Source organism: Onychostoma macrolepis, chromosome 03 (genome assembly GCF_012432095.1).
Source record: "Onychostoma macrolepis isolate SWU-2019 chromosome 03, ASM1243209v1, whole genome shotgun sequence".
NCBI classification, from domain to species: domain Eukaryota; kingdom Metazoa; phylum Chordata; class Actinopteri; order Cypriniformes; family Cyprinidae; genus Onychostoma; species Onychostoma macrolepis.
In genome coordinates, this window is record NC_081157.1 from 11,247,763 (window position 1) to 11,273,864 (window position 26,102).

Consider the following 26,102-nt stretch of genomic DNA (forward strand, 5'->3'; position numbering starts at 1 on the left):
ACTCATTGCAGACTCGGGTAGTCGAGGAGCTTTAATCATGCTCGACCTTAGTGCAGCTTTTGATCTAATAGATCACAAAATTCTTATTAATCGTTTAGAACATGCAGTGGGGCTGAGAGGGACTGTTTTAAAATGGTTTTCTTATTTGACGGGACGATCTTTTTCAGTGAGGGTTGGGGAATTTTCTTCCTCTTCAGCCTCTCTTGAGTGTGGAGTACCTCAGGGCTCCATTTTGGGGCCTATTTTGTTTTCACTTTTTCTGTTGCCTTTAGGCCTTATTTTTAAAAAACACAGTATGTCTTATCTTTATGCTGATGATATTCAGATTTACTTGCCTATTAGATCTGGAGAATTAAGTTCTTAATCGTCTTTGTTAGTATGTCTCGAGGAAGTGAAGTGCTGGTTAGAGCAAAATTGCCTACAGCTAAATGCGAGTAAATCTGAAGTAATCATGTTTGGTCCAAATAGGGTTGACAGTAACATTAACAGTAACATTAACGATGTGTTGGGTACATGGACAGCAAATGTGCGGTCCCAAATAAGAAATTTGGGTGTTTTTTTTTTTTTTTTTTTTGGACTCTGCTCTAACGTTTGATCACCGAATTAAATGTGTGGTGAAAAGTTGTTGTTTTTTTCAGTTGAGGACTATTGCAAAAATGAAGTCCTTTTTGTCTGTTCTTGACCTTGAGATTGTAATTCATGCATTCATCTCTTCCCGTTTGGATTACTGTAATGCTCTTTATTTGGGAGTAAGCCAATCTCTCATTTCAAAATTGCAGTTGGTCCAGAACGCAGCTGCGAGGCTCCTTACTAGCACAAAGAGAAGGGAGCATATTACTCCAGTTTTGGAAAAGTTGCATTGGCTTCCGGTTAAATATCGGATTCAGTATAAGGTGTTGCTGTATGTTTTTAAAGCTGTCCATTATATGGCCCCAGAATATATTAAGGACCTGATTCATATGAACTCTTGTAGACCTCAAAGATCATTCAATTGCTTACTGCTCTTAATTCCGAAAACTTGTCTGAAAACTAAAGGGGATCGTGCATTTTCGGTTGCTGGCCCAAGACTATGGAATACTCCTCCACCTGACATCAGATCTGCACCCTCAGTTGATGTTTTTAAATCCCGTGTGAAAACATATTTGTTTTCTTTGGCTTTTAATTGTTGATTTTTAATTGTTATTGTTGATATCTATTGTAGTGTTGCTGTACAGTCCTTTGGTCTACTTTGTAGAGAAAAAGGGCTTTATAAATAAAGTAGACTTGAGACTAACCCCTTGCCTTCCACTTGGACTCTGTTTGCCCCTGCCTGGACCATTGCTCGTGTACCTGGATTACCCCTCTTGTCTAGCCCTCTGGATATTGTTTGCCGATCGACAACCCAAGCTTGTCCTAGGATTACGGTGTCTTGCCCATGCCATTCCTGTTTGCCGTTGCTCTGCCTGTGTTTATGACCACTTCTCGGTCTTAATAAAGCTTTGCACATGGATCCGCACGTCTCATGTTTCGTTTGCCCCGTTACAGCATTAAACCAGGCACTTTTATTGCTTTTAAACAGCACCCTGTATTGTCCAGTTTGGATGTGTGTAATCTACATATGACATGCAGTTGCCACTCTCAGAAGTATTTTAATGTATATCAACAATTACAATACAAAGCGAAACAATCACAATTCTAATTTGTCCATAATCGTGTAACCCTAGCATAGATGTTAAAAATGTGCTGTTTTCACTGCTCATTATCATATCACAATAAAATGTTAGCCTACATCTCAAAATCAGCTTGAAACATTCAGTAGAGCTGAGTTACTGTGGACTAGACTGCCACTGCTTTTCAAAGTGTGAAAGCTTATAAGGTTTGTCTCCATCGTGATCTCTCTAGTGCAGCTTTAGTTCTTCCCACAGTCAAAACACATATGACCTTTCACATCATGTCTTTTCTTGTGTAATTTTAAAAGACAGTAGGACACTCAGAAGCAAAGACCAAGAGATCCGGTGTATCTTCAGCAGGATTCTTGATTGAAAATGTGCCGTTTTGGTGCTGCAGTCATGAAGTCCAACTAAGCCTGTGATTGATGCACTGTATTTTATAGGCAGTTAAACTTACACACAGCCTCAAAAGTGACTCCTTAACCAAAGCATCAAAAGACTATACAAAAAATTGCTCTAGCAAACCTAGTCCCTAAAGATAATAGTACCCTGAACGGCTTAAGCAGCACCTGGTCAGGAGAAGTAGAGGCATTTAAACGTTCTCACTTGAAACTATTGAATCTAGTCACTAAACTGACGCCATCATGTTGAATGACCAATACAATGTCGTTCACCTTAGTTTTTCATGTGATGTTAAATCAAGACACAAGATCAGTGAATCTTAAACACATTCTTCTCCTTCATACAAACTTTCACATTTCTTCAGGTATAATGCTTGTTCTTTTACTGTATTGGATTACAGTTTTGGATTTTGTCCACAGTGAGAATGCAGATGTAACTTCAGAGTGCTACATGTGTGAAACATGTGGCTCGTCTCTATTGTGGTTTTTTATGGGTTTCTTAAGGTGGTATTTTTTTTTTGCAAAACTATTCCCACATTGATCATCTGTGCGGTTTCTCTCCAGTGTGGATTTTCATGTGACTCTTAAGGCTTCGTTTTTGTGTAAAACTGTTCCCACACTGATCACATGAGTACGGCTTCTCTCCAGTGTGGATTTTCATGTGACTCTTAAGGTTTCCTTTTTGTGTGAAACTCTTCCCACACTGATCACATGAGTACGGCTTTTCTCCAGTGTGGATCCTCTCGTGTGTTTTCACATATCCTGGCAAATGAAATCTCTGGTCACAGTGTGAACACTTGTAAGGCTTTTCTCCAGTGTGAACTGTCTGGTGCCTTCTCAGCTCAGTGGCAGTAACAAAGATCTTCCCACAATCAAAGCACATATGTTCCTTCACACCACTGTGTCTTTTCTGGTGTTCTTTTAAGACACTCAGCACACTAAAACACTTTCCACACAAAGAACATACATGAGGCTTTTCTTTTGTATGAATTTTCAGGTGGACCCTTAGGATTGAAGCTGATGTAAAAGTTTTCCCGCACTGGTCACAGTAAAATGGTCTTTCTCCAGAATGCGAATGCAGATGTAATTTAAGAGTTCTTGCATCTGTAAAACTGTTCCCACACTGATCACATGAGTACGGTTTCTCTCCGCTGTGGATTGTCATATGTGTCTTCAGACCTGATTTTTGTGTAAAACTCCTCCCACACTGATCACATGTGTGTGGTTTCTCTCCAGTGTGGATCCTCATGTGTTTCTTCAGGCTTCCTTTAAGTGCAAAACTCTTTCCACATTGATCACATGTGTGCATCTTCTCTCCACCATGAACCCTCATGTGAAGTTTAAGGCTTTGTTTGTTTGGTAATCTCTTTCCAGTCTGAGGGCAAGAATTTTTGGCTCTCCTGAATGATTTTTCTCCAGTTTTGATGAGATGATTTTTCTCCTCCCCTTCACTCTCCTCGATCTGTTCCATTATGTCTAAAAAGAAAAAAAAAAAAAGTTTCATCCATCTATTCTCCAAACCACTCATGGGGTATTTTATTTTTTTGTATACCATTAAAGAATTAAAGGGAAATGACAAAGTGAACTCATATATAACACCAGAACATAGACAATTGCAATTGACCTGGTCGGTGTCGTGTCATAGCTGTGTGGGCGGAGTCAGGGTGGGGGAAAATGATCCTTTCCCCCTCATTGGAAAAGCATGGTGTTGACCCAGAATGGTGTACATAAATCATTTCTGCTGCTCGACAGAGCAAGATACGTCGAAAAACTGAGCAGTATTGTGTCAGACTGTCCGTACGGTATCTGTAACTGGACAAACGACCAGCGGAATGGCCAGAGGTGTCGTTTCCCGATTCTTTTTGTTACCTGATTGAGTCTCCAGGCAAGAGACAGCTTACTACAAACCTATTCGTGACGGCTTGTGAAAGTAAACATTTGTCATTCTATTCTGTTTAATCTTAATGAAGTGATAAAGACTACAGTAAAAGCCTGTCATACTTTTTTATTTCTATATTAAAAATAATTTTAACATTGACAAAACATAGGTAACATTAAAGGTCTACTGAAGTGCTTTGAAATGCACAGCACTATGTGGTGTGTGCTAAACGTATAGCCTAATCATTTTCACAAATACACGCCGTAAAATAAAAAGATCTAAAATAACATGAAAATATCCCTTACGAAAATTAACTGTGGTTACAACCAAAAAAAAAAAAAAAACATGGTTATTATAGGTAAGCCACGGTAAAAAAACAAATGAAACATGTTTTGCAACACTAACCATAGTTTAACCATGGTATTTGTAGTAAAACTGTGGTTATAGGCTACAACTGGTAATAAAAACACCCAAAAAATACGGTTAGCCTACTATAGCCTACATTTACTATAGTAATACCATTGTTAATTTTCGTGAGGGATTGTATATAATAATATGAAATAAATGTTTTAATAGATTATGACATTTACATCACAAAATATCAGGGAGTGACATATATTTGATGTGAAGGAGGGTTGCTGTAAGCCCAGAACACAGGTTGCAGTGCAGGCGGGACGGGACTAATGACCAGTCATTGAAGGGTAGTCTAGTCTATCTGGAGTGCAAATAAATATGAATATTAAGCTTGATACGTTTCATACGTTGTATATCCATAACTGCTGTCGGAGTTCTGATGGTGTGTGCTACCTGCTCAGATTGTGCTGCTTCCATCTGTTTATTCGGCAGTATATAAATCTTCAGATCGTTTTTTTTTTTTATTAGAGGTACAGAACGCCACACAGCAACTTTTCGGTACTGCACCAAGCAAAAATCAATTTAAATCATAACAAAAAGTAAAGCTCAAGCATCTAACAAGGTCTCCGTACATTAATTCGAACGGTTTGTTTTCCCCCACGGCATAAACGGATATGACGTTTTTGTGGGCGTTCCCAGCAATGCCGACCAAGTCTATACAATAGTACAGTGAATTTTGATTACATTTTAATAAACAATTATATGTCCCTGGAACTTTTCATGAATTAGGCACATTGATCAGTTATTCTTTTTAAAACAATATAAGCACAAATATTTATTTTAAAATGAATGAAAACAATTTAAATGAACCTTTTTAGCATTAGCACTGACCCACTGAATCTCAATCCAATCTCACCTTTTACCAAAACTAGTGAAAGTGATATGTGTCTCGTACATGAATTTGTGCTCTGCGTATAACCCAATGTTCCCAACACTGTTCCTGGAGGCACACCAACACTACACATTTCCCAACGTTTCCTGATCAAACACACCTGAATCAACTCATCAGCTCGTTAGTAGAAACTCCAGGACTAGAAATATATTGGTCAGATAAGAGAGACATCGAAAATGTGCACTGTTGGTGTGCCTCCAGGAACAGGGCTGGGAAACACTGATATAACCCATCCAATCCGGTGTAGTTTTGACTGCATTCATCAACCCTTTTACCAAAAGGGTAAAAAATAACCATGACTGACTTCTATAATTTAAAATAAACTGAAGTTTATTGCAAGTAAATATAAATGAGATTTTACTTAATTTACGAAATGTTAAAATTTTTTGAAGCGGATGTAAATCAAATTCAGGAAATTTGAAATAAGAATTCCAGATTTTTTTCCCTCGCACCTCCTTTCATTGACCATTTGTTGAAAATAAAAAAAGACAGAAAAGAAAATTTCAGTTTTACACTCCAGTTTGTACCGTTCATAGAAAGTGTCCCGTGTATTACTTGATATTTTTACTAAATATGAAATAACATATGACTTTTCATACTACGAATATAATGACCTTTAATGTTCATTAATTGTTAATGATGATTCAAAAATAAACACCAACCTCTTTGTTCTTCGGTCTCTTCATGTTCCATTCTGCAGGGTTCTGGGTCTCTCGTGTCCTCAGTGTTCAGCTCTGCTTCACTTCTAGGCTGATGGGAATATTTCAGCATTTATTGGCGAGTTGTTGTGGGAGGAGCTTCAAGCTGTCTGGCAGGAATAGCAGAATAATCAGTTAATGAATTGATGTTTTCATTATTTCACACATTTGAAGAATTCAATGTTTTGTGTTCACATTTCCATAGATGGATAGATAAAAGTAAAAGTTCACATTCTATGAGTTTTTTATTTATTTGCGAGTCGACCTAATATAAAACTTAAACTTTTCATTTGTTTATCTGTCATAAGAACAAAGTAACAAAATAGATGAAATAGATGAATACACATAAAATGAATAAAAATATAAGAATAAACAGAAGTAATTGTACAGATATGTAAGCAACAAAAAAACATTTCAGCTTAGTTGAACTGCAGTTGGTTTCAGTCTGTTTAGACCAATTGAATGAGCTTTAAGTGGCAGTTCACAGGTGATTTGAAGACATCAGCATCATGAATGAGGTGAAAACAGGAACTATTAGCATGAAATCAGCTCTTCTGAAAAGCTTTACATGATCATCAGCAGAGATTTCACTGTATTCACACCTTATTTAATTGTTCAGAAACAGCATTTGAATCAAGACACGCTAAAAGTGTATAAAACTACTCTATACTATATTATTATTTCTAACTATATGAGACATACAAATGTGTCAAAACAAATACAAACACACTCAAAACAAACGACCGTGGTTACAGTATTTTTCTGCCTACTTTTCATGTGGGAGAATGTATCATTAACCGCTAGAGGTAATTAACCCTAAAAAGGGGACGACCATAAAGAAACACCAGAATAATAATTTATTGATATTTTGCATCTTATTGAGCTCAAATAATACAATTTCATGATTTTTTTATTTTTATTTTTTAAAACGTGACTCTTATGTTTCAGGATATGTCGCCCCTTTGTGGGCATAAATTCACAAAAAAACAGAATACTTGTTACAATATTTTAAACTATCGTAAAACATTTCCCCATAACATACAGCTTTACCATTTACAACAGAGGGGAAGATGCTCCATTATTAACAACAGTATTTACTCTTAAGTTGTAGCATCATTAGATATAAGGATGGTAATGGATCAGCCAATGAGTTATTATAGAAAATAAAAAGGAACATTTTCTCATTTACTTGTCATAGCACAAAATGTGCTTACAACATATCAAAATGACTTTTTATATTCTTATTTATTTTTATGTGTCATTAATTTACACGTTAATGTAATGTACTAAATCAAATATTCTATTCAAAATTGTTTTGACAATTTAGATGAATAACTTAACAACCAATGGCAGCCCAAATGGTAAATTTATTTATTACGTATATGCAGGCATATGAATATTTACATATTAGCTACACATCTAAACTGAATGATTTCACAATCAAAATTATGTATTATTATGTATTAGAGTGTTTGTAGGTGCATGATTGTCCATTTTACAATCTTGTTTCTGACGTGTTGTTTGTACTTGAAAAGAAGACTGACATTGATACTCAATGGTTATACTTTAAAAAATACACTTGGATATTCCAATCCATTTATTGTGTCCTTTTTGATTCAAAAATTCAAACAGCAACAAACAATAAATACATTTTAAAGAAGCGTTTAAGTACTAAGTCCATCACGATGACAAAAAGTTTGTTTGAGCTTCTTCATGCCCAGTCACTTTGCTGATTCAACAACAGAAATACCTTTTGCACCCTCTAGTGGCTTGAAAGAAAACTACACAACTGAAAATGGCTCCTACAACATAATGCATCTCTTAAACCTGAGTTTTACCCGTTTTAATAATAATCACTCACTGAATAAGAAAGATGGTGATTAAAATTGTTATTTTGTTAAATTGTTATTGTACCTTTTTTACATTTTTCCCGTGTTTACATTTTCTGCCGTAAATGAAACTCGCAACTACAGGACACCAGCAGTGCTAATGACATTATAAGACCTAAACATTCGTCCAGTGCTGTAATACACAGAGAAAACAGTCATTAGTGTAATCTGAATATAATACAGTTTCAACTTTTTTTAAAAGTGTCATGCTGGTCTCACCTCTTCAGAGGAACATAAGCATGTGATTAAAGGAAGTTTGGGTGGGACAAACTGAAATGCTCGTCCTTTTTAAAAAACGTCCAGCGACCATTCAGTGTAAGTTCATATCAACTCTAAGAAAGGATATTTTCGTGGCCACAGAAAATACTTTCTTAAGTATTAATGCATTAGAGCATGTAGCGAGGGTCAGAATCGTAAAGGGACATTAATTTGCAAGGCAGAACCAGAAACTCATGTAATTTGTGCACACGACTTTTATTAACTAAACCCTAACACGCATAACTAATCTAAACAAACAAACAAACATACATACACTCGCGCGTATATACAAAAGGGGAGCTAAAGTGGATGAATGAAGCCATTAGAGAAAACAGAATGCAGTTATGGAAAGAGTCAATGACCCACCTGAGTAAAACCATCAGCGCCGTTCATAACGGAGTCTATAACTTATACCAAATCTCTGTTTAGTTTAGTTAGATGTACCATACTTGCACTTCCACGGCTGTTGGCGTGTGTCTGGAATACAGTCTCGAATGACAAGTCTTGATGGTTTCAAGGTTTTGGACTCGCGATCACGTTCTTCCGGGTTGAAGAGTGATGAATTCCAAAGAGGTTATTCTTGTTCTGAGGTCCGCGGAGCTTCGGTTGAATGGAAAGTCAAGGCCGCAAAGCCTGGCGCAAAACTTAAGTGTCCCGAAGAGTTCTAGCTCACATCCTTTTAGAATCTAACAGAACCACAAAACTGAGATATGTAGGAGCCCACCGGGCACGCCGGCACCGGCTCAGGCTCTCCACACGGGCAGCAGTCCGGGATTTTTAGCAGAAGAGAGTGCACAAGAGGAAACTGTGCGTGAGCTCTTTAAGGTCTGCGAAGAGTCACACCTCTCAGGATGGGCTTGACCAATGAGAAAGGCTGAAATTCCAAGCGGGAGTTTGGAAATACTGGGGGGGTTTATGGCTCTTTGTCTGAGAGCATGTTAATTTGCAAAAGGGTTGGATTAATAGTTGTTATACAAACCATTAAAGATTCTTAGGACATTAATATGTTGCATAGGTATCAACATGTAATATTCACTCTCAATTAGATCATCCGAAGATGAATTGATAGAGACCAAACATGTTACAGTTAGAGTGATATTAACTAGTGATCTATCATAAGCATGCATAAAACAGTATACAATACACAAAAACATATACAAGAGCAGTAATAATATACACAATGACCTAATGATATGTGTGTTCATTCAAAGAAAGGGTTTTCTATTAATTAATTAAAGAAGAATCCATTTTATGGAATAATGTCTTTTTCCTAAAGGGGATATGAAGTGAGTGTTGCTCGGCCGTTTGCATTCCTTTGAGCAATAAAACTAGTGTTATCTGATGGGTTGCCATGGCACCGGGGGGGCCTGGAGGCGCCCACAGACATAGGGGCACCCAAGTATGTGTATTGGGTGAGGGGTCTGTGATTATTTGTTAATCTAATAACTAATTTCATTTGTTAAATCTGTAAATGCTACAACAGTCAAAACACAGATGTGACCCTGGACCACAAAACCAGTCTTAAGTCGCTGGGGTATATTTGTAGCAATAGCCAAAAATTCATTGCATGCGTCAAAATTATTGATTTTTCTTTTATGCCAAAAATCATTAGGATATTAAGTAAAGATCATGTTCCATGAAGATATTTTGTAAATTGCCTACTTTAAATATATTAAAAGTTCATTTTTGATTAGTAATATGCATTGCTAAGAACTTCATTTGGACAACTTTAAAGGCGGTTTTCTCAATATTTTGATTTTTTTGCAACCTCAGATTCCAGATTTTCAAATAGTTGTATCTCAGCCACATGTTATCCGATCCTAACAAAACATACATCAATGGAAAGCTCATTCAGATGATGTATAGATCTCAATTTTGAAAAATTGACACTTAAGACTGGTTTTGTGGTCCAGGGTCACATATGACCTTTCACATCATGTCTTTTCTTGTGTAATTTTAAAAGACAGTAGGACACTCAGAAGCAAAGACCAGGAGATCCGGGTGTATCTTCAGCAGGATTCTTTATTGAATATGTGCTGTTTTGGTGCTGCAGTCATGAAGTCCAACTAAGCCTGTGATTGATGCACTGTATTTTATTGGCAGTTAAACTTCAAAAGTGACTCCTTAACCAAAGCATGAAATAGACGATACAAAAAATTGCTCTAGCAAACCTAGTCCCTGAAGATAATAGTACCCTGAATGGCTTAAGCAGCACCTGGTCAGGAGAAGTAGAGGCATTTAAACATTCACACATAGTTTGACTTTGTTCTTTTACTGTATTGATCACAGTTAAATAGATTTTGTCCACAGTGAGAATGCACATGTAACTTAAGAGTGCTGTACGTGTGTGAAACATGTGGCTTGTCTCTATTGTGGATTTTCATGTGAATCTTAAGGTTTCCTTTTTGCGTGAAACTCTTCCCACACTGATCACATGTGTGCGGTTTCTCTCCAGTGTGGATCCTCTCGTGTGTTTTCACATATCCTGGCAAATGAAATCTCTGGTCACAGTGTGAACACTTGTAAGGCTTTTCTCCAGTGTGAACTGTCTGGTGCTTTCTCAGCTCAGCAGCATTAACAAAGGTCTTCCCACAATCAAAGCACATATGTTCCTTCACACCACTGTGTCTTTTCTGGTGTTCTTTTAAGACACTCAGCACACTAAAACACTTTCCACACAAAGAACATACATGAGGCTTTTCTTTTGTGTGAATTTTCAGGTGAACCCTTAGGATTGGAGCTGATGTAAAAGTTTTCCCGCACTGGTCACAGTAAAATGGTCTTTCTCCAGAATGCGAATGCAGATGTAATTTAAGAGTTCTCGCATCTGTAAAACTCTTCCCGCACTGATCACATGAGTACGGCCTTTCTCCAGTGTGGATCCTCATGTGTAACTTAAGGTGTCCTTTTTGTGTAAAACTCTTCCCACACTGATCACATGAGTACAGTTTCTCTCCAGTGTGGATCCTCATGTGTAACTTAAGGTGTCCTTTTCGTGTAAAACTCTTTCCACACTGATCACAAATGTGTGGTTTCTCTCCAGTGTGGATTTTCATGTGTGTCTTCAGGTTTCCTTTTTGTGTAAAATTGATCCCACACTGATCACATGTGTGTGGTTTCTCTCCGCTGTGGATTATCATATGTGTCTTGAGGTTTGATTTTCGTGCAAAACTCATCCCACACCGATCACAAATGTGTGGTTTCTCTCCAGTGTGGATCCTCATGTGTATCTTAAGGTTTACGTTACATGCAAAACTCTTCCCACACTGATCACATGAGTACAGTTTCTCTCCTGTGTGGATTTTTATGTGTTCTTTAAGGTTATCTTTTCGTGTGAAACTCTTCCCGCACTGATCACATGTGTGTGGTTTCTCTCCGCTGTGGATCCTCATGTGTTTCTTCAGGCTTCCTTTATATGCAAAACTCTTTCCACATTGATCACATGTGTGCATCTCCTCTCCACCATGAACCCTCATGTGAAGTTTAAGGCTTTGTTTGTTTGGTAATCTCTTTCCAGTCTGAGGGCAAGAATTTTTGGCTCTCCTGAATGACTTTTCTTCAGTTTTGACGTGATGATTTTTCTCTTCTCCTTCACTCAGTTCTTCACTCTCCTCGATCTGTTCCATGAAGCCTAAAATAAAATAATACAAAAAGTTTTATTTTCATCCATCCATTCTCCAAACCACTCGTGGGGGATTTTATTTTCTGTATATCATTAAAAAATTAAAGGGAAATGACAAAGTGACTTTGGATTACATTTTAATAAACAATTATATGTCAGTGGAACTTTTCTTGAATTAGGCACATAGATCAGTTACACAAACCATAGTGAAAGTGATATGTGTGTCTCGTACATGAATTTGTGCTCTGCATATAATTTTTTTTTTTTTATTAGAGGTACAGAACGCCACACAGCAACTTTTCGGCACTGCACCAAGCAAAAATCAATTGAAATCATAACAAAAAGTAAAGCTCAAGCATCTAACAAGGTCTCCGTACATTAATTTGAACGGTTTGTTTTCCCCCACGGCATAAACGGATATGACGTTTTTGTGGGCGTTCCCAGCAATGCCGACCAAGTCTATACAATAGTACAGTGAATTTTGATTACATTTAATAAACAATTATATGTCCCTGGAACTTTTCATGAATTAGGCACATTGATCAGTTATTCTTTTTAAAACAATATAAGCACAAATATTTATTTTAAAATGAATGAAAACAATTTAAATTAACCTTTTTAGCATTAGCACTGACCCACTGAATCTCAATCCAATCTCACCTTTTACCAAAACTAGTGAAAGTGATATATGTGTCTCGTACATGAATTTGTGCTCCGCATATAACCCAATGTTTCCCAACACTGTTCCTGGAGGCACACCAACACTACACATTTCCCAACTTTTCCTGATCAAACACACCTGAATCAACTCATCAGCTCGTTAGTAGAGACTCCAGGACTAGAAATATATTGGTCACATAAGGGAGACATCCAAAATGTGTATTGTTGGTGTGTCTCCAGGAACAGGGCTGGGAAACAATGACTACATTTACATGGACATCAGTAATCTAATTATTTATCTTATTCTGAATAAGACAATATTACGATTATGGTGTTTACTCAAATTGCTTTTGAATAATCCTTTAATGTTCCCGTTTTACATGTTATAGTACATAGATCGATTAATGGCACACATCATTACGTCACCACGCGACGGCATCCGATGTCTCCTCCAGAATTTCACGTATAAACATATAGTCCGTCTTCGTGATGATGCCATATACAGTTTTGGGTGTTTCATTTTATGAAAGCTTCAAGTGCAGTTAATTATTTGTATGTGCATACAGACAACGGCAGTGTTGAAGCTCTTTTATTTGCCGTCAAACGGTTGAAAAGTCCTATACGACGGTAATAGTTTGATTAAGGTGTTTACATGTCTGGATTGCACTTCAATAATGCGACTAAAATAGGAATACTCCACGTCTTAATTCGATTTCTGTTTACTTTATGACTTTAGCCGGACTAAGGTAATCAAAAATCTCTGTTTACATGGTAGACTGTTAATCAGAGTATTGTCTTAATCGTATTAAAATCTGAGTATTGATGTCCATGTAAACGTAGTCACTGATATAACCCATCCAAGTGCACACACACACACACACACAGAGTAGTTTTGACTGCATTCATCAACCCTTTTACCAAAAGGGTAAAAAATAACCATGACTGACTTCTATAATTTAAAATAAACTGAAGTTTATTGCAAGTAAATATAAATGAGATTTTACTTAATTTACAAAATGTTCAAAAATTTTGAAGCAGATATAGATGTAAATTAAATTCAGGAAATCTGGAATCAGAATTCCAGATTTTTCCTCACGCCTCCTTTCATTGACCGTTTGTTGAAAAAAAAAAAAAACACAGAAAAGTATCCTGTTTATTACTGATTTTAACTAAATATGAAATGACATGACTTTTCATACTACAAATATAATTACTTAATATAATGTTCATTAATCATTAATGATGATTCAAAAATAAACACCAACCTCTTTGTTCTTCGGTCTCTTCATGTTCCATTCTGCAGGGTTCTGGGTCTCTCGTGTCCTCAGTGTTCAGCTCTGCTTCACTTCTAGGCTGATGGGAATATTACAGCATTTATTGGTGAGTTGTTGTGGGAGGAGCTTCAAGCTGTGTGGCAGGAATAGCAGATCTGCTAAAATCCAAAATAATCAGTTAATGAATTGATGTTTTCATTATTTCACACATTTAAAGCATTCAATGTTTTGTGTTCACATATTCAGAGATGGATAGGTAAAAGTAAAAGTTCACATTCTTTGAGTTTTCGATTTATGTGCAAGTCGATCTAATATAAACCTTAAACTTTTAATTTGTTCATCTGTCATAAGAACAAACTAACAAAGAAATAGATGAATACATATATAAAAATATATGAATAAAACAGAAGAATAAACTGATTCAGAAGTAATTGTACAGATGTGTAAGCAACAAAAAAACATTTCAGCTTAGTTGAACTGCAGTTGGTTTCAGTCTGTTTACACCAATTGAATGAGCTTTAAGTGGCAGTTCACAGGTGATTTGAAGACATCAGCATCATGAATGAGGTGAAAACAGGAACTATTAGCATGAAATCAGCTCTTCTGAAAAGCTTTACATGATCATCAGCAGAGATTTCACTGTATTCACACCTTATTTAATTGTTTAGAAACAGCATTTGAATCAAGACATGCTAAAAGTGTATAAAACTACTCTATACTTTATTATTATTTCTAACAATATGAGACATAAAAATGTGTCAAAACAAATGACCATGTTTATCTGTTGTTAATTTACATGTCATTAATGTAATGTACTAAATCAACTATTCTATTTAAAATTGTGTTTTGTCAATTCAGATGAATAACTTAACAGGGTCATTCTACAGAAATGTAAATTTTTCTGTTCCTTGCCTTTACAGAAATATTACAATTGAAAAACACATTAGGGTTACAATTTTTTAATATTTTAAAATAAAACAATGTGTTATTTGAACAATTAGACCTTCTTGCGCCATCAATGTGGCAATATTTGTTTTTAATTAATTATAAAGAATTCCAAGCACCACAAAACTGCTCGTCCCCACAGCCGTGTACAGCGGCAAAGTGCTTTATTTTGAGGTCAAAAACAGGGTTTTCTACCATTTAAAATACAATAATGTAATCATAACTATCAAATATATGATGTGAATGACATAAAAAACAAAATGCCAAATAAATATCATAAAATATATAATGAAAGTAATGGTCCCCTGCAGTTGTGTCACTGGTGTTACTGTTTAACAAAAATAATTTATTTTGTAATAAATATCACACTGATGACATCATTTGACTTCCTCCTTCCTATTTTCTAAACATCTATGAAGAAAGGCCTATTATAAGTCCATTGTCTCTTTTCAGTTATCAGAAATGTTCTAATTTATCTCATGATTTCATATGAAGCTTTTAGTTGACGTCACTGATGTGACCCACTTGATTTTTAGGGAATTGTAAAAAACCAGAATATAATTGGATTAAACTACCGTATTGACCCGAATATAAGACAATGTTTTTCTCTTGGAAATACATCTGAAAAAACGCGGTCATCTTATATTCGGGGTCTAGACTTTGACATGTCAGTAATACACCCACAACAATAGGTGGCGCCAAAAACGCATAAAACGAGTGTGCCATGAAATGTGTAATGTAATGTGTGTTGTAAAGATCGCGAGTGAAAACAAAAGAAAAAGAAAAGCTTACAGCAGCATGAGTCGTGACTGTCATGTTAGCCTGATGGGACCAAACTTCCTCTGTAAGCGATTTTAAAATATAAGACAGTACCCAGATTTGAAGACTACAATAAGATTTCACGTATACTGATAATAACATTTTGGTAGGCTACTATGAGATGGATAGCCTAATTGTTATATAATTCAGATGGGCTACCTGTTATTTCAGTGGTATATCAAAAAGTGTATATTTTTCAATGTCATTGTTGGTACATTTTACCAGTATTTAGGCTACCATACTTTCAAAACAAAAATTAAAATAGGAAAAATATGCAATTTGAAAATAATTTAAGAAAAAATGTGTTTTACAAAGAAAAACAAAAAAACAAAACAAGATTTGGTTTTCAAAAAGCCCTTTTCCAAAAGGTACATCTGGAAAAAGGGGGGTCGTCTTATAATCAGGGTCGTCTTATATTCGGGACAATACGGTACTTAATTTGGTGAGTTTACCATGATTGACAACATGTGGTTTGATACTGTATCTTGCAGCAGCCATTTTCTAAAAAGCATTTTTCATGAAAATTGTCTTTGGTGTTACTGTCACTGGTGTTACCATCTTTATGGGTTACACCAGTGAAGATCAGTTTATGTTCATATTCTTTTACTAACTGCTTTCACTAAATGCCAAATGTAACAATTTAGTCTCATCTATTAATTATAGTTGAAGAATAAGGATCTTTGGTCTAATGTATGTCACTGGTGTTTCATTGTGTCACTGGTGTTACCGTGTTTTTTTTTTCTGTCACATTAAATAAAATGTATCACATGTGACATGACAATTTTACATCCATTGAATTCTGCTACACTCAAGAGTTACGATTTAAAGGATTGCATCATTACTTGTTTATAACTGTTTTTCAAATATTTTCATTTTTATAACAAATACACGGTTGCGCAAATGAACTATCATTCAATCACACTTTTAACAAACCTGATTAAAATAAATAAAACGGTCTCCTTATTTGTTGCATTATCATTATTTTTCTGTAACTCTGACTACATGTGCTGGAAAAAAAATGAGAAATAATATTTCATAAAAACCTTTAAAATTGCCAAAGTAGTAAGAATTGACCAGTGACAATGTGGTCTTTAAATAAATGTACAAAAAAGACAAAAAACATTAAGCTGTCATTTATGTGTATTCATAAATTCAAAAGGTAATCTAATGTGTAAGTTTAAATGTTAAAAAAAAGAAATACATTTTAAAACATCTTGCCATAACAAAAGTGGACGTTTCTGTAGAATGACCCGACAACCAATGGCAGCCCGAATGGTACATTTATTTTATTACGTATATGCAGGCATATGAATATTTACATATTAGCTACACATCCAAACTGAATGATTTCACAATCAAAAATTATGTATTATTATATATTAGTGTTTGTAGGTGCATGATTGTCCATTTTACAATCTTCCAATCTTCGATATTCCAATCCATTTATTGTCTCCTTTTTGATTCAAAAATTCAAACAGCAATAAACAAATACATTTTAAAGTAGCGTTTAAGTACTAAGTCCATCACGATGGCCAAAAAGTTTGTTTGAGCTTCTTCATGCCCAGTCACTTTGCTGATTCAACAACAGAAATACCTTTTGCACCCTCTAGTGGCTTGAAAGAAAACTACACAACTGAAAATGGCTCCTACAACATAATGCATCTCTTAAACCTGAGTTTTACCCGTTTTAATAATAATCACTCACTGAATAAGAAAGATGGTGATTAAAATTGTTATTTTGTTAAATTGTTATTGTACCTTTTTTACATTTTTCCCGTGTTTACATTTTCTGCCGTAAATGAAACTCGCAACTACAGGACACCAGCAGTGCTAATGACATTATAAGACCTAAACATTCGTCCAGTGCTGTAATACACAGAGAAAACAGTCATTAGTGTAATCTGAATATAATACAGTTTAAACTTTTTTTAAAAAGTGTCATGCTGGTCTCACCTCTTCAGAGGAACATAAGCATGTGATTAAAGGAAGTTTGGGTGGGACAAACTGAAATGCTCGTCCTTTTTAAAAAACAAAACATCAAGTTTCCCAAATGCACTTGAAGGCTTCACCAACAAAACTGCAATGATTAACTCAAGCAAAAATAAGCATAGCAGAGTTATGGCCTCTTGTGGCTGTGAACAAGAAACATGGATGCCACAGCCATTTTTAACAAAATGCATTTTTATTGCTTTTAAACAGCACCCTGTATTGTCCAGTTTGGATGTGTGTAATCTACATAATGATGTGCAGTTGCCACCCTCAAAGTATTTTAATGTACATCAACAATTACAATACAAACGGAAATAATCAACAATTCTAATATGTCCATAATCGTGTAACCCTAGCATAGATGTTGAAAATGTGCTGTTTTCACTGCTCATTATCATATCACAATAAAATGTTAGCCTACGTCTCAAAATCAGCTTGAAACATTCAGTAGAGCTGAGTTACTGTGGTCTAGACTGCCACTGCTTTTCAAAGTGTGAAAGCTTATAAGGTTTGTCTCCATCGTGATCTCTCTAGTGCAGCTTTAGTTCTTCCCACAGTCAAAATATGTGACCCTGGACCACAAAACCAGTCTTAAGTCGCTGGGGTATATTTGTAGCAATAGCCAAAACTATATTTTATGGGTCAAAATTATTGATTTTTCTTTTATGCCAAAAATCATTAGGATATTAAGTAAAGATCATGTTCCATGAAGATATTTTATAAATTGCCTACTTTAAATATATTAAAAGTTAATTTTTGATTAGTAATATGCATTGCTAAGAACTTCATTTGGACAACTTTAAAGGCGATTTTCTCAATATTTTAATTTTTTTGCACCCTCAGATTCCAGATTTTCAAATAGTTGTATCTCGGCCAAATATTGTCCGATCCTACCAAAACATACATCAATGGAAAGCTCATTCAGATGATTTATAGATCTCAATTTTGAAAAATTGACACTTAAGACTGGTTTTGTGGTCCAGGGTCACATATGACCTTTCACATCATGTCTTTTCTTGTGTAATTTTAAAAGACAGTAGGACACTCAGAAGCAAAGACCAAGAGATCCGGGTGTATCTTCAGCAGGATTCTTGATTGAAAATGTGCCGTTTTGGTGCTGCAGTCATGAAGTCCAACTAAGCCTGTGATGCACTGTATTTTATTGGCAGTTAAACTTCAAAAGTGACTCCTTAACCAAAGCATGAAATAGACGATACAAAAGTCCCTAAAGATAATAGTACCCTGAATGGCTTAAGCAGCACCTGGTCAGGAGAAGTAGAGGCATTTAAACATTCACACATAGTTTGACTTCGTTATTTTACTGTATTGATCACAGTTAAATGTATTTTGTCCACAGTGAGAATGCAGATGTAACTTAAGAGTGCTGTACGTGTGTGAAACATGTGGCTCGTCTCTATTGTGGATTTTCATGTGAATCTTAAGGTTTCCTTTTTGCGTGAAACTCTTCCCACACTGATCACATGTGTGCGGTTTCTCTCCAGTGTGGATCCTCTCGTGTGTTTTCACATATCCTGGGAAATGAAATCTCTGGTCACAGTGTGAACACTTGTAAGGCTTTTCTCCAGTGTGAACTGTCTGGTGCTTTCTCAGCTCAGCAGCATTAACAAAGGTCTTCCCACAATCAAAGCACATATGTTCCTTCACACCACTGTGTCTTTTCTGGTGTTCTTTTAAGACACTCAGCACACTAAAACACTTTCCACACAAAGAACACACATGAGGCTTTTCTTTTGTGTGAATTTTCAGGTGGACCCTTAGGATTGGAGCTGATGTAAAAGTTTTCCCGCACTGGTCACAGTAAAATGGTCTTTCTCCAGAATGCGAATGCAGATGTAATTTAAGAGTTCTCGCATCTGTAAAACTCTTCCCGCACTGATCACATGAGTACGGCCTTTCTCCAGTGTGGATCCTCATGTGTAACTTAAGGTGTCCTTTTTGTGTAAAACTCTTCCCACACTGATCACATGAGTACAGTTTCTCTCCAGTGTGGATCCTCATGTGTAACTTAAGGTGTCCTTTTTGTGTAAAACTCTTTCCACACTGATCACAAATGTGTGGTTTCTCTCCAGTGTGGATTTTCATGTGTCTTCAGGTTTCCTTTTTGTGTAAAATTGATCCCACACTGATCACATGTGTGTGGTTTCTCTCCGCTGTGGATTATCATATGTGTCTTGAGGTTTGATTTTCGTGCAAAACTCATCCCACACCGATCACACGTGTGCGGTTTCTCTCCAGTGTGGATTTTCATGTGTATCTTAAGGTTTACGTTACATGCAAAACTCTTCCCACACTGATCACATGAGTACAGTTTCTCTCCTGTGTGGATTTTTATGTGTTCTTTAAGGTTATCTTTTCGTGTGAAACTCTTCCCGCACTGATCACAAATGTGTGGTTTCTCTCCGCTGTGGATCCTCATGTGTTTCTTCAGGCTTCCTTTATGTGCAAAACTCTTTCCACATTGATCACATGTGTGCATCTCCTCTCCACCATGAACCCTCATGTGAAGTTTAAGGCTTTGTTTGTTTGGTAATCTCTTTCCAGTCTGAGGGCAAGAATTTTTGGCTCTCCTGAATGACTTTTCTCCAGTTTTGACGTGATGATTTTTCTCTTCTCCTTCACTCAGTTCTTCACTCTCCTCGATCTGTTCCATGAAGTCTAAAATAAAATAATACAAAAAGTTTTATTTTCATCCATCCATTCTCCAAACCACTCGTGGGGGATTTTATTTTCTGTATATCATTAAAAAATTAAAGGGAAATGTCAAAGTGAACTCAAATATAACACCAGAACATAGACGATTGCAATACTGCAGTACAGTGACTTTAGATTACATTTTAATAAACAATTATATGTCAGTGGAACTTTTCTTGAATTAGGCACATAGATCAGTTACACAAACCATAGTGAAAGTGATATGTGTGTCTCGTACATGAATTTGTGCTCTGCATATAACCCAATGTTTCCCAACACTGTTCCTGGAGGCACACCAACACTACACATTTCCCAACTTTTCCTGATCAAACACACCTGAATCAACTCATCAGCTCGTTAGTAGAGACTCCAGGACTAGAAATATATTGGTCATATAAGGGAGACATCCAAAATGTGTATTGTTGGTGTGTCTCCAGGAACAGGGCTGGGAAACAATGACTACATTTACATGGACATCAGTAATCTAATTATTTATCTTATTCTGAATAAGACAATATTACGATTATGGTGTTTACTCGAGTTGCTTTTGAATAATCCTTTAATGTTCCCGTTTTACATGTTATAGTACATAGATTGATTAATGGCACACATCATTACGTCACCACGCGACGGCATCCGATGTCTCCTCCAGAATTTCACGTATAAACATATAGTCCGTCTTTGTGATGATGCCATATACAGTTTTGGGCGTTTCATTTTTCATTTTATGAAAGCTTCAAGTGCAGTTAATTATTTGTACGTGCAAACAGACGACGGCAGTGTTGAAGCTCTTTTATTTGCCGTCAAACGGTTGAACACTGCCGTGTGTGTATCCTGTCGCAAACTGCGACAGGACGGTAATAGTTTGATTAAGGTGTTTACATGTCTGTATTGCACTTCAATAATGCAACTAAAATAGGAATACTCCGCGTCTTAATTCGATTTTTGTTTACTTTGATTATGACTTTAGCCGGACTAAGGTAATCAAAAATCTCTGTTTACATGGTAGACTGTTAATCAGAGTATTGTCTTAATCGTATTAAAATCGGAGTATTGATGTCCATGTACACACACACACAGAGTAGTTTTGACTGCATTCATCAACCCTTTTACCAAAAGGGTAAAAAATAACCATGACTGACTTCTATAATTTAAAATAAACTGAAGTTTATTGCAAGTAAATATAAATGAGATTTTACTTAATTTACAAAATGTTCAAAATTTTTGAAGCAGATATAGATGTAAATCAAATTTAGGAAATCTGGAATCAAAATTTCAGATTTTTCCTCACGCCTCCTTTCATTGACCATTTGTTGAAAATAAAAAATAAAAGACAGAAAAGTATCCTGTTTATTACTGATTTTAACTAAATGTGAAATAACATGACTTTTCATACTACAAATATAATGATTTAATGTTCATTAATCATAAATGATGATTCAAAAATAAACACCAACCTCTTTGTTCTTCGGTCTCTTCATGTTCCATTCTGCAGGGTTCTGGGTCTCTCGTGTCCTCAGTGTTCAGCTCTGCTTCACTTCTAGGCTGATGGGGATATTTCAGCATTTATTGGTGAGTTGTTGTGGGAGGAGCTTCATTGAAGGTGAGTTGTTGTGGGAGGAGCTTCAAGCTGTGTGGCAGGAATAGCAGATCTGCTAAAATCCAAAATAATCAGTTAATGAATTGATGTTTTCAATATTTCACACATTTTAAGCATTCAATGTTTTGTGTTCACATATTCAGAGATGGATAGGTAAAAGTAAAAGTTCACATTCTATGAGTTTTTGATTTATTTGCAAGTCAATCTAATATAAACCTTAAACTTTTAATTTGTTCATCTATCATAAGAACAAACTAACAAAGAAATAGATGAATACATATATAAAGAAATCAAATATAAAAATATATGAATAAAACAGAAGAATAAATTGATTCAGAAGTAATTACACAGATGTGTAAGCAACAAAAAAACATTTCAGCTTAGTTGAACTGCAGTTGGTTTCAGTCTGTTTACACCAATTGAATGAGCTTTAAGTGGCAGTTCACAGGTGATTTGAAGACATCAGCATCATGAATGAGGTGAAAACAGGAACTATTAGCATGAAATCAGCTCTTCTGAAAAGCTTTACATGATCATCAGCAGAGATTTCACTGTATTCACACCTTATTTAATTGTTCAGAAACAGCATTTGAATCAAGAAACGCTAAAAGTGTATAAAACTACTCTATACTTTATTATTATCTCTAACAATGAGACATAAAAGTGGGGAAGTCGTGGCCTAATGGTTAGAGAGTTGGAATTGCAATCCAAAGGTTGCGAGTTTGAGTCTCAGGCCGGCAGGGATTGTAGGTGGGGGGAGTGAATGTCCAGTGATCTCTCCACCTCAATACCATGACTGAGGTGCCCTTGAGCAAGGCACCAAACCCCCAACTGCTCCCCGGGCGCCGCAGCATAAATGGCTGCCCACTGCTCCGAGTGTGTGTGAGTTCACTGCTGTGTGTGTGTGCATGTTGGATGGGTTAAATGCAGAGCACAAATTCTGAGTATGGGTCACCATATTTGGCCGTATGTCACTTCACTCACTCACTAAAAATGTGTCAAAACAAATACAAATCACCATGGTTATAGTATTTTTCTGCCTACTTTTTGTGTGGGAGACCGTATCATTAACCGCTAAAGGTAATTAACTCTAAAAAGGGCAAGACCATAAAGAAACACCAGAAAAATAATGTATTGCTATCTTATTAGGACTCAAATAATACAATTTCATGATCCCCCCGCCACAACACCACTTAATTTTCAGGATACGTCGCCCCTTTGTGGGTATAAGTTCACAAAAAACAGAATATTGTTACAATATTTTAAACTATCGTAAAACATTTTTCCCCATAATGTACAGCTTCACCATTTACAACAGAGGGGAAGATGCTCCATTATTAACAACAGTATTTACTCTTAAGTTGTAGCATCATTAGATATAAGGATGTTGATGCATCATCAACCAATGAGTAGAAAATAAAAAGGAACATTTTCTCATTTATTTGTCATTGCACAAAAAATATAGTTATATGATAACTTTTGATATCATTCTTGTTTATTTTTATATAAGTGTCATTAATGTAATGTATTAAATCAACTATTCTATTTAAAATTGTTTTGACAATTTAGATGAATAACTTAACAACCAATGGCTGCCATAAAGGTCAATCTATTCTATTATTTATTCTATTAGGTATAGTGGGGCAAAAAAGTCAGCCACCAATTGTGCAAGTTCTCCCACTTAAAAAGATGAGAGAGGCCTGTAATTTTCATCGTAGGTATACCCCGACTATGAGAGACAAAATGAGAAGAAAAAAAATCCAGAAAATCACATTGTAGGATTTTTAAAGAATTAATTGGTAAATTCCTTGGTAAAATAAGTATTTGGTCACCTACAAACAAGCAAGATTTCTGGCTCTCACAGACCTGTAACTTCTTCTTTAAGAGGCTCCTCTGTCCTGCACTCGTTACCTGTATTAATGGCATCTGTTTGAACTCGTTATCAGTATAAAAGACACCTGTCCACAACCTCAAACAGTCCAACTCCAAACTCCACCATGGCCAAGACCAAAGAGCTGTCAAAGGACACCAGAAACAAAATTGTAGACCTGCACCAAGCTGGGAAGACTGAATCTGCAATAGGTAAGCAGCTTGGTGTGAAGAAATCAACTGTGGGAGCAATTATTAGAAAATGAAAGACATACAAGACCACTGGTAATCTCCCTCGATCTGGGGCTCCACGCAGATCTCACCCGTGGGGTCAAAATGATCACAAGAACTGTGAGCAAAAATCCCAGAACCACACGGGGACCTAGTGAATGACCTGCAGAGAGCTGGGACCAAAGTAACAAAGGCTACCATCAGTAACACACTGCAGTTAAATTCAGTTATCTTACAATTCTCTGAAATCAATGTGTACAGAATGTTTGTAGGTGCATGATTGTCCATTTTACAATCTTGTTTCTGACGCGTTGTTTCTACTTGGAAAAAAGACATACTTTAAAAAATACACTTGGATATTCCAATCCATTTATTGTCTCCTTTTTGTTGAAAAATTCAAACAGTAACAATAAAGACATTTTTAAAAAAAAAAGAAAGAAAGAAAAGCAACTACTAAAATCTAACTACTAAATTTTTATTATTTATTTATTTAATTGTTTTTTAATTAAATACATACACAACCAGAATACAAAACAGTAAATACCTAAATAACTACTAAGTCCATCACAATGGCCAAATGTTTGTTTGACCTTCTTCATGCCCAGTCACTATGTCGATTTAACAACATAAATACCTTTTGCGCCCTCTAGTACATGGCTCGAAAGAAAACTACACAACATAACTTCTACAACATAATGCATCTCTTAAACCTGAGTTTTCCTCGTTTGAATAATTATCACTCACTGAATAAGAACTTACATTTTTTTCCTGTGTTTACATTTTCTGCCGTAAATTAAACTCGCAACTACAGGACACCAGCAGTGCTAATGACATTATAAGACCTAAACATTCGTCCAGTGCTGTAATACACAGAGAAAACAGCCATTAGTGTATTCTGAATATAATACAATTTAAACTTTTTTAAAAAGTGTCATGCTGGTCTCACCTCTTCAGAGGAACATAAGCATGTGATTAAAGGAAGTTTGGGTGGGACAAACTGAAACGCTCGTCCTTTTTAAAAAACAAAACATCACAAGTTTCCCAAATGCACTTGAAGGCATCACCAACAAAACTGCAATGATTAACTCAAGCAAAAATAAGCATAGCAGAGTTATGGCCTCTTGTGGCTGTGAACAAGAAACATGGATGCCACAGCCATTTTTAACAAAATGCATTTTTATTGCTTTTAAACAGCACCCTGTATTGTCCAGTTTGGATGTGTGTAATCTACATAATGACACCGCAGGAACCAGGATCTAAATAAAGTTACGGGTAAAAATTTGCCCCTCAGAAAGTCCCTGCTTGCGAGGATGTGCTTTTTCAAAGGTCATGAACTTTCGGGGGTGGGACTTGGGCGCTGAACATGCTGATTGGTTGAGTTCACGCAGCATTGTATTTCAACCACCATTTATTCGCATAATTTTCAAAATTTTACTGTTATTGTGTACATGAAATGTAGTTTTAAGAGCATTTCAGGCGAGAATGTAGTTGTTTAAAACTCAAATCTGCTGTTTGTTTATAAAGACAGCGCCTATTTGAACATGTACTTCGCCGATTTCGGAGATGTGAGCTCCAGGCGATCAGCGGGCGTTCAGTGCTCATGTAGCAGCCTCACCACGGCTAGTCCTTCTGACATTTGCCGCTGGCCCTGATGTCTCCGTAGTGGCTAAACATGAGATATAATTAGTTTTGGGTAAATCTAACTGCAACGTCTACATGTTACCACTGTTTCATTAAAGACATTACTTATGTTCTTAATCATCCTATATTTCACTCAAGCTGATGGTTCCAGGTAGGGCTGGGCAATATATCGAACGTGATATTCATGCGCAACTAATCAGCAAACTACGGTTCTGTGATTAGCCGCAAATCTCCATCACCTGTTTTCAAATGGGCGGCATTTAATACACAGAACCGTGGTTTGCTGACAAGCCACGCAATATCATGATCATTATCGAAGCGATCCATCTGTGATAATGAATGCGATATTGCGTAGCTTGTCAGTGAACTTCTGACTCTGTGTATTAAATGGCGCTCTATTTAAAACAGGTGATGGAGATTTAGCGTTAATCACGGAACCGGCTTTACTGACTAGATGTGCATGAACATCACATTCGATATATCGCCCAGCCCTAGTTCCGGGGTTTATGCTAAAGCTCTCCTATGTGCAAATAATTATGGAGCGAGAACCCACATAAGGAACCATACTGGCAAAGATAACTTGTGTTTCAATTAACTCAACATAACATAACTGTCAGAACCATAAAAATCATACCAACCTAACTTTTGAACAGTAGTGTA

The 26,102-nt window shown here is 36.1% G+C and overlaps 2 protein-coding genes and 1 pseudogene across 2 annotated transcripts; all 3 read right to left on the bottom strand.

The window, feature by feature from the left end:
- Nucleotides 1-696: 696 nt before the first annotated feature.
- Nucleotides 697-6,022, bottom strand: LOC131536698 (gastrula zinc finger protein XlCGF8.2DB-like). The gene is made up of 2 exons (XM_058769743.1): nt 5,898-6,022; nt 697-3,526 (listed from the first exon to the last, which is right to left on the bottom strand). Exons 1-2 carry the CDS (start codon nt 6,004-6,006, stop codon nt 2,592-2,594), a joined length of 1,044 nt encoding a protein of 347 aa, XP_058625726.1. The 5' UTR covers nt 6,007-6,022; the 3' UTR covers nt 697-2,591.
- Nucleotides 6,023-9,872: 3,850 nt separating this feature from the next.
- On the bottom strand, nt 9,873-16,347 carry LOC131536689 (zinc finger protein OZF-like). Its single transcript, XM_058769730.1, has 2 exons — nt 13,628-16,347; nt 9,873-11,711 (listed from the first exon to the last, which is right to left on the bottom strand). Exons 1-2 carry the CDS (start codon nt 13,656-13,658, stop codon nt 10,327-10,329), a joined length of 1,416 nt encoding a protein of 471 aa, XP_058625713.1. The 5' UTR covers nt 13,659-16,347; the 3' UTR covers nt 9,873-10,326.
- Nucleotides 16,348-16,490: 143 nt separating this feature from the next.
- On the bottom strand, nt 16,491-23,123 carry LOC131536688 (gastrula zinc finger protein XlCGF57.1-like; annotated as a pseudogene).
- Between the last annotated feature and the right edge of the window lie 2,979 nt (nt 23,124-26,102).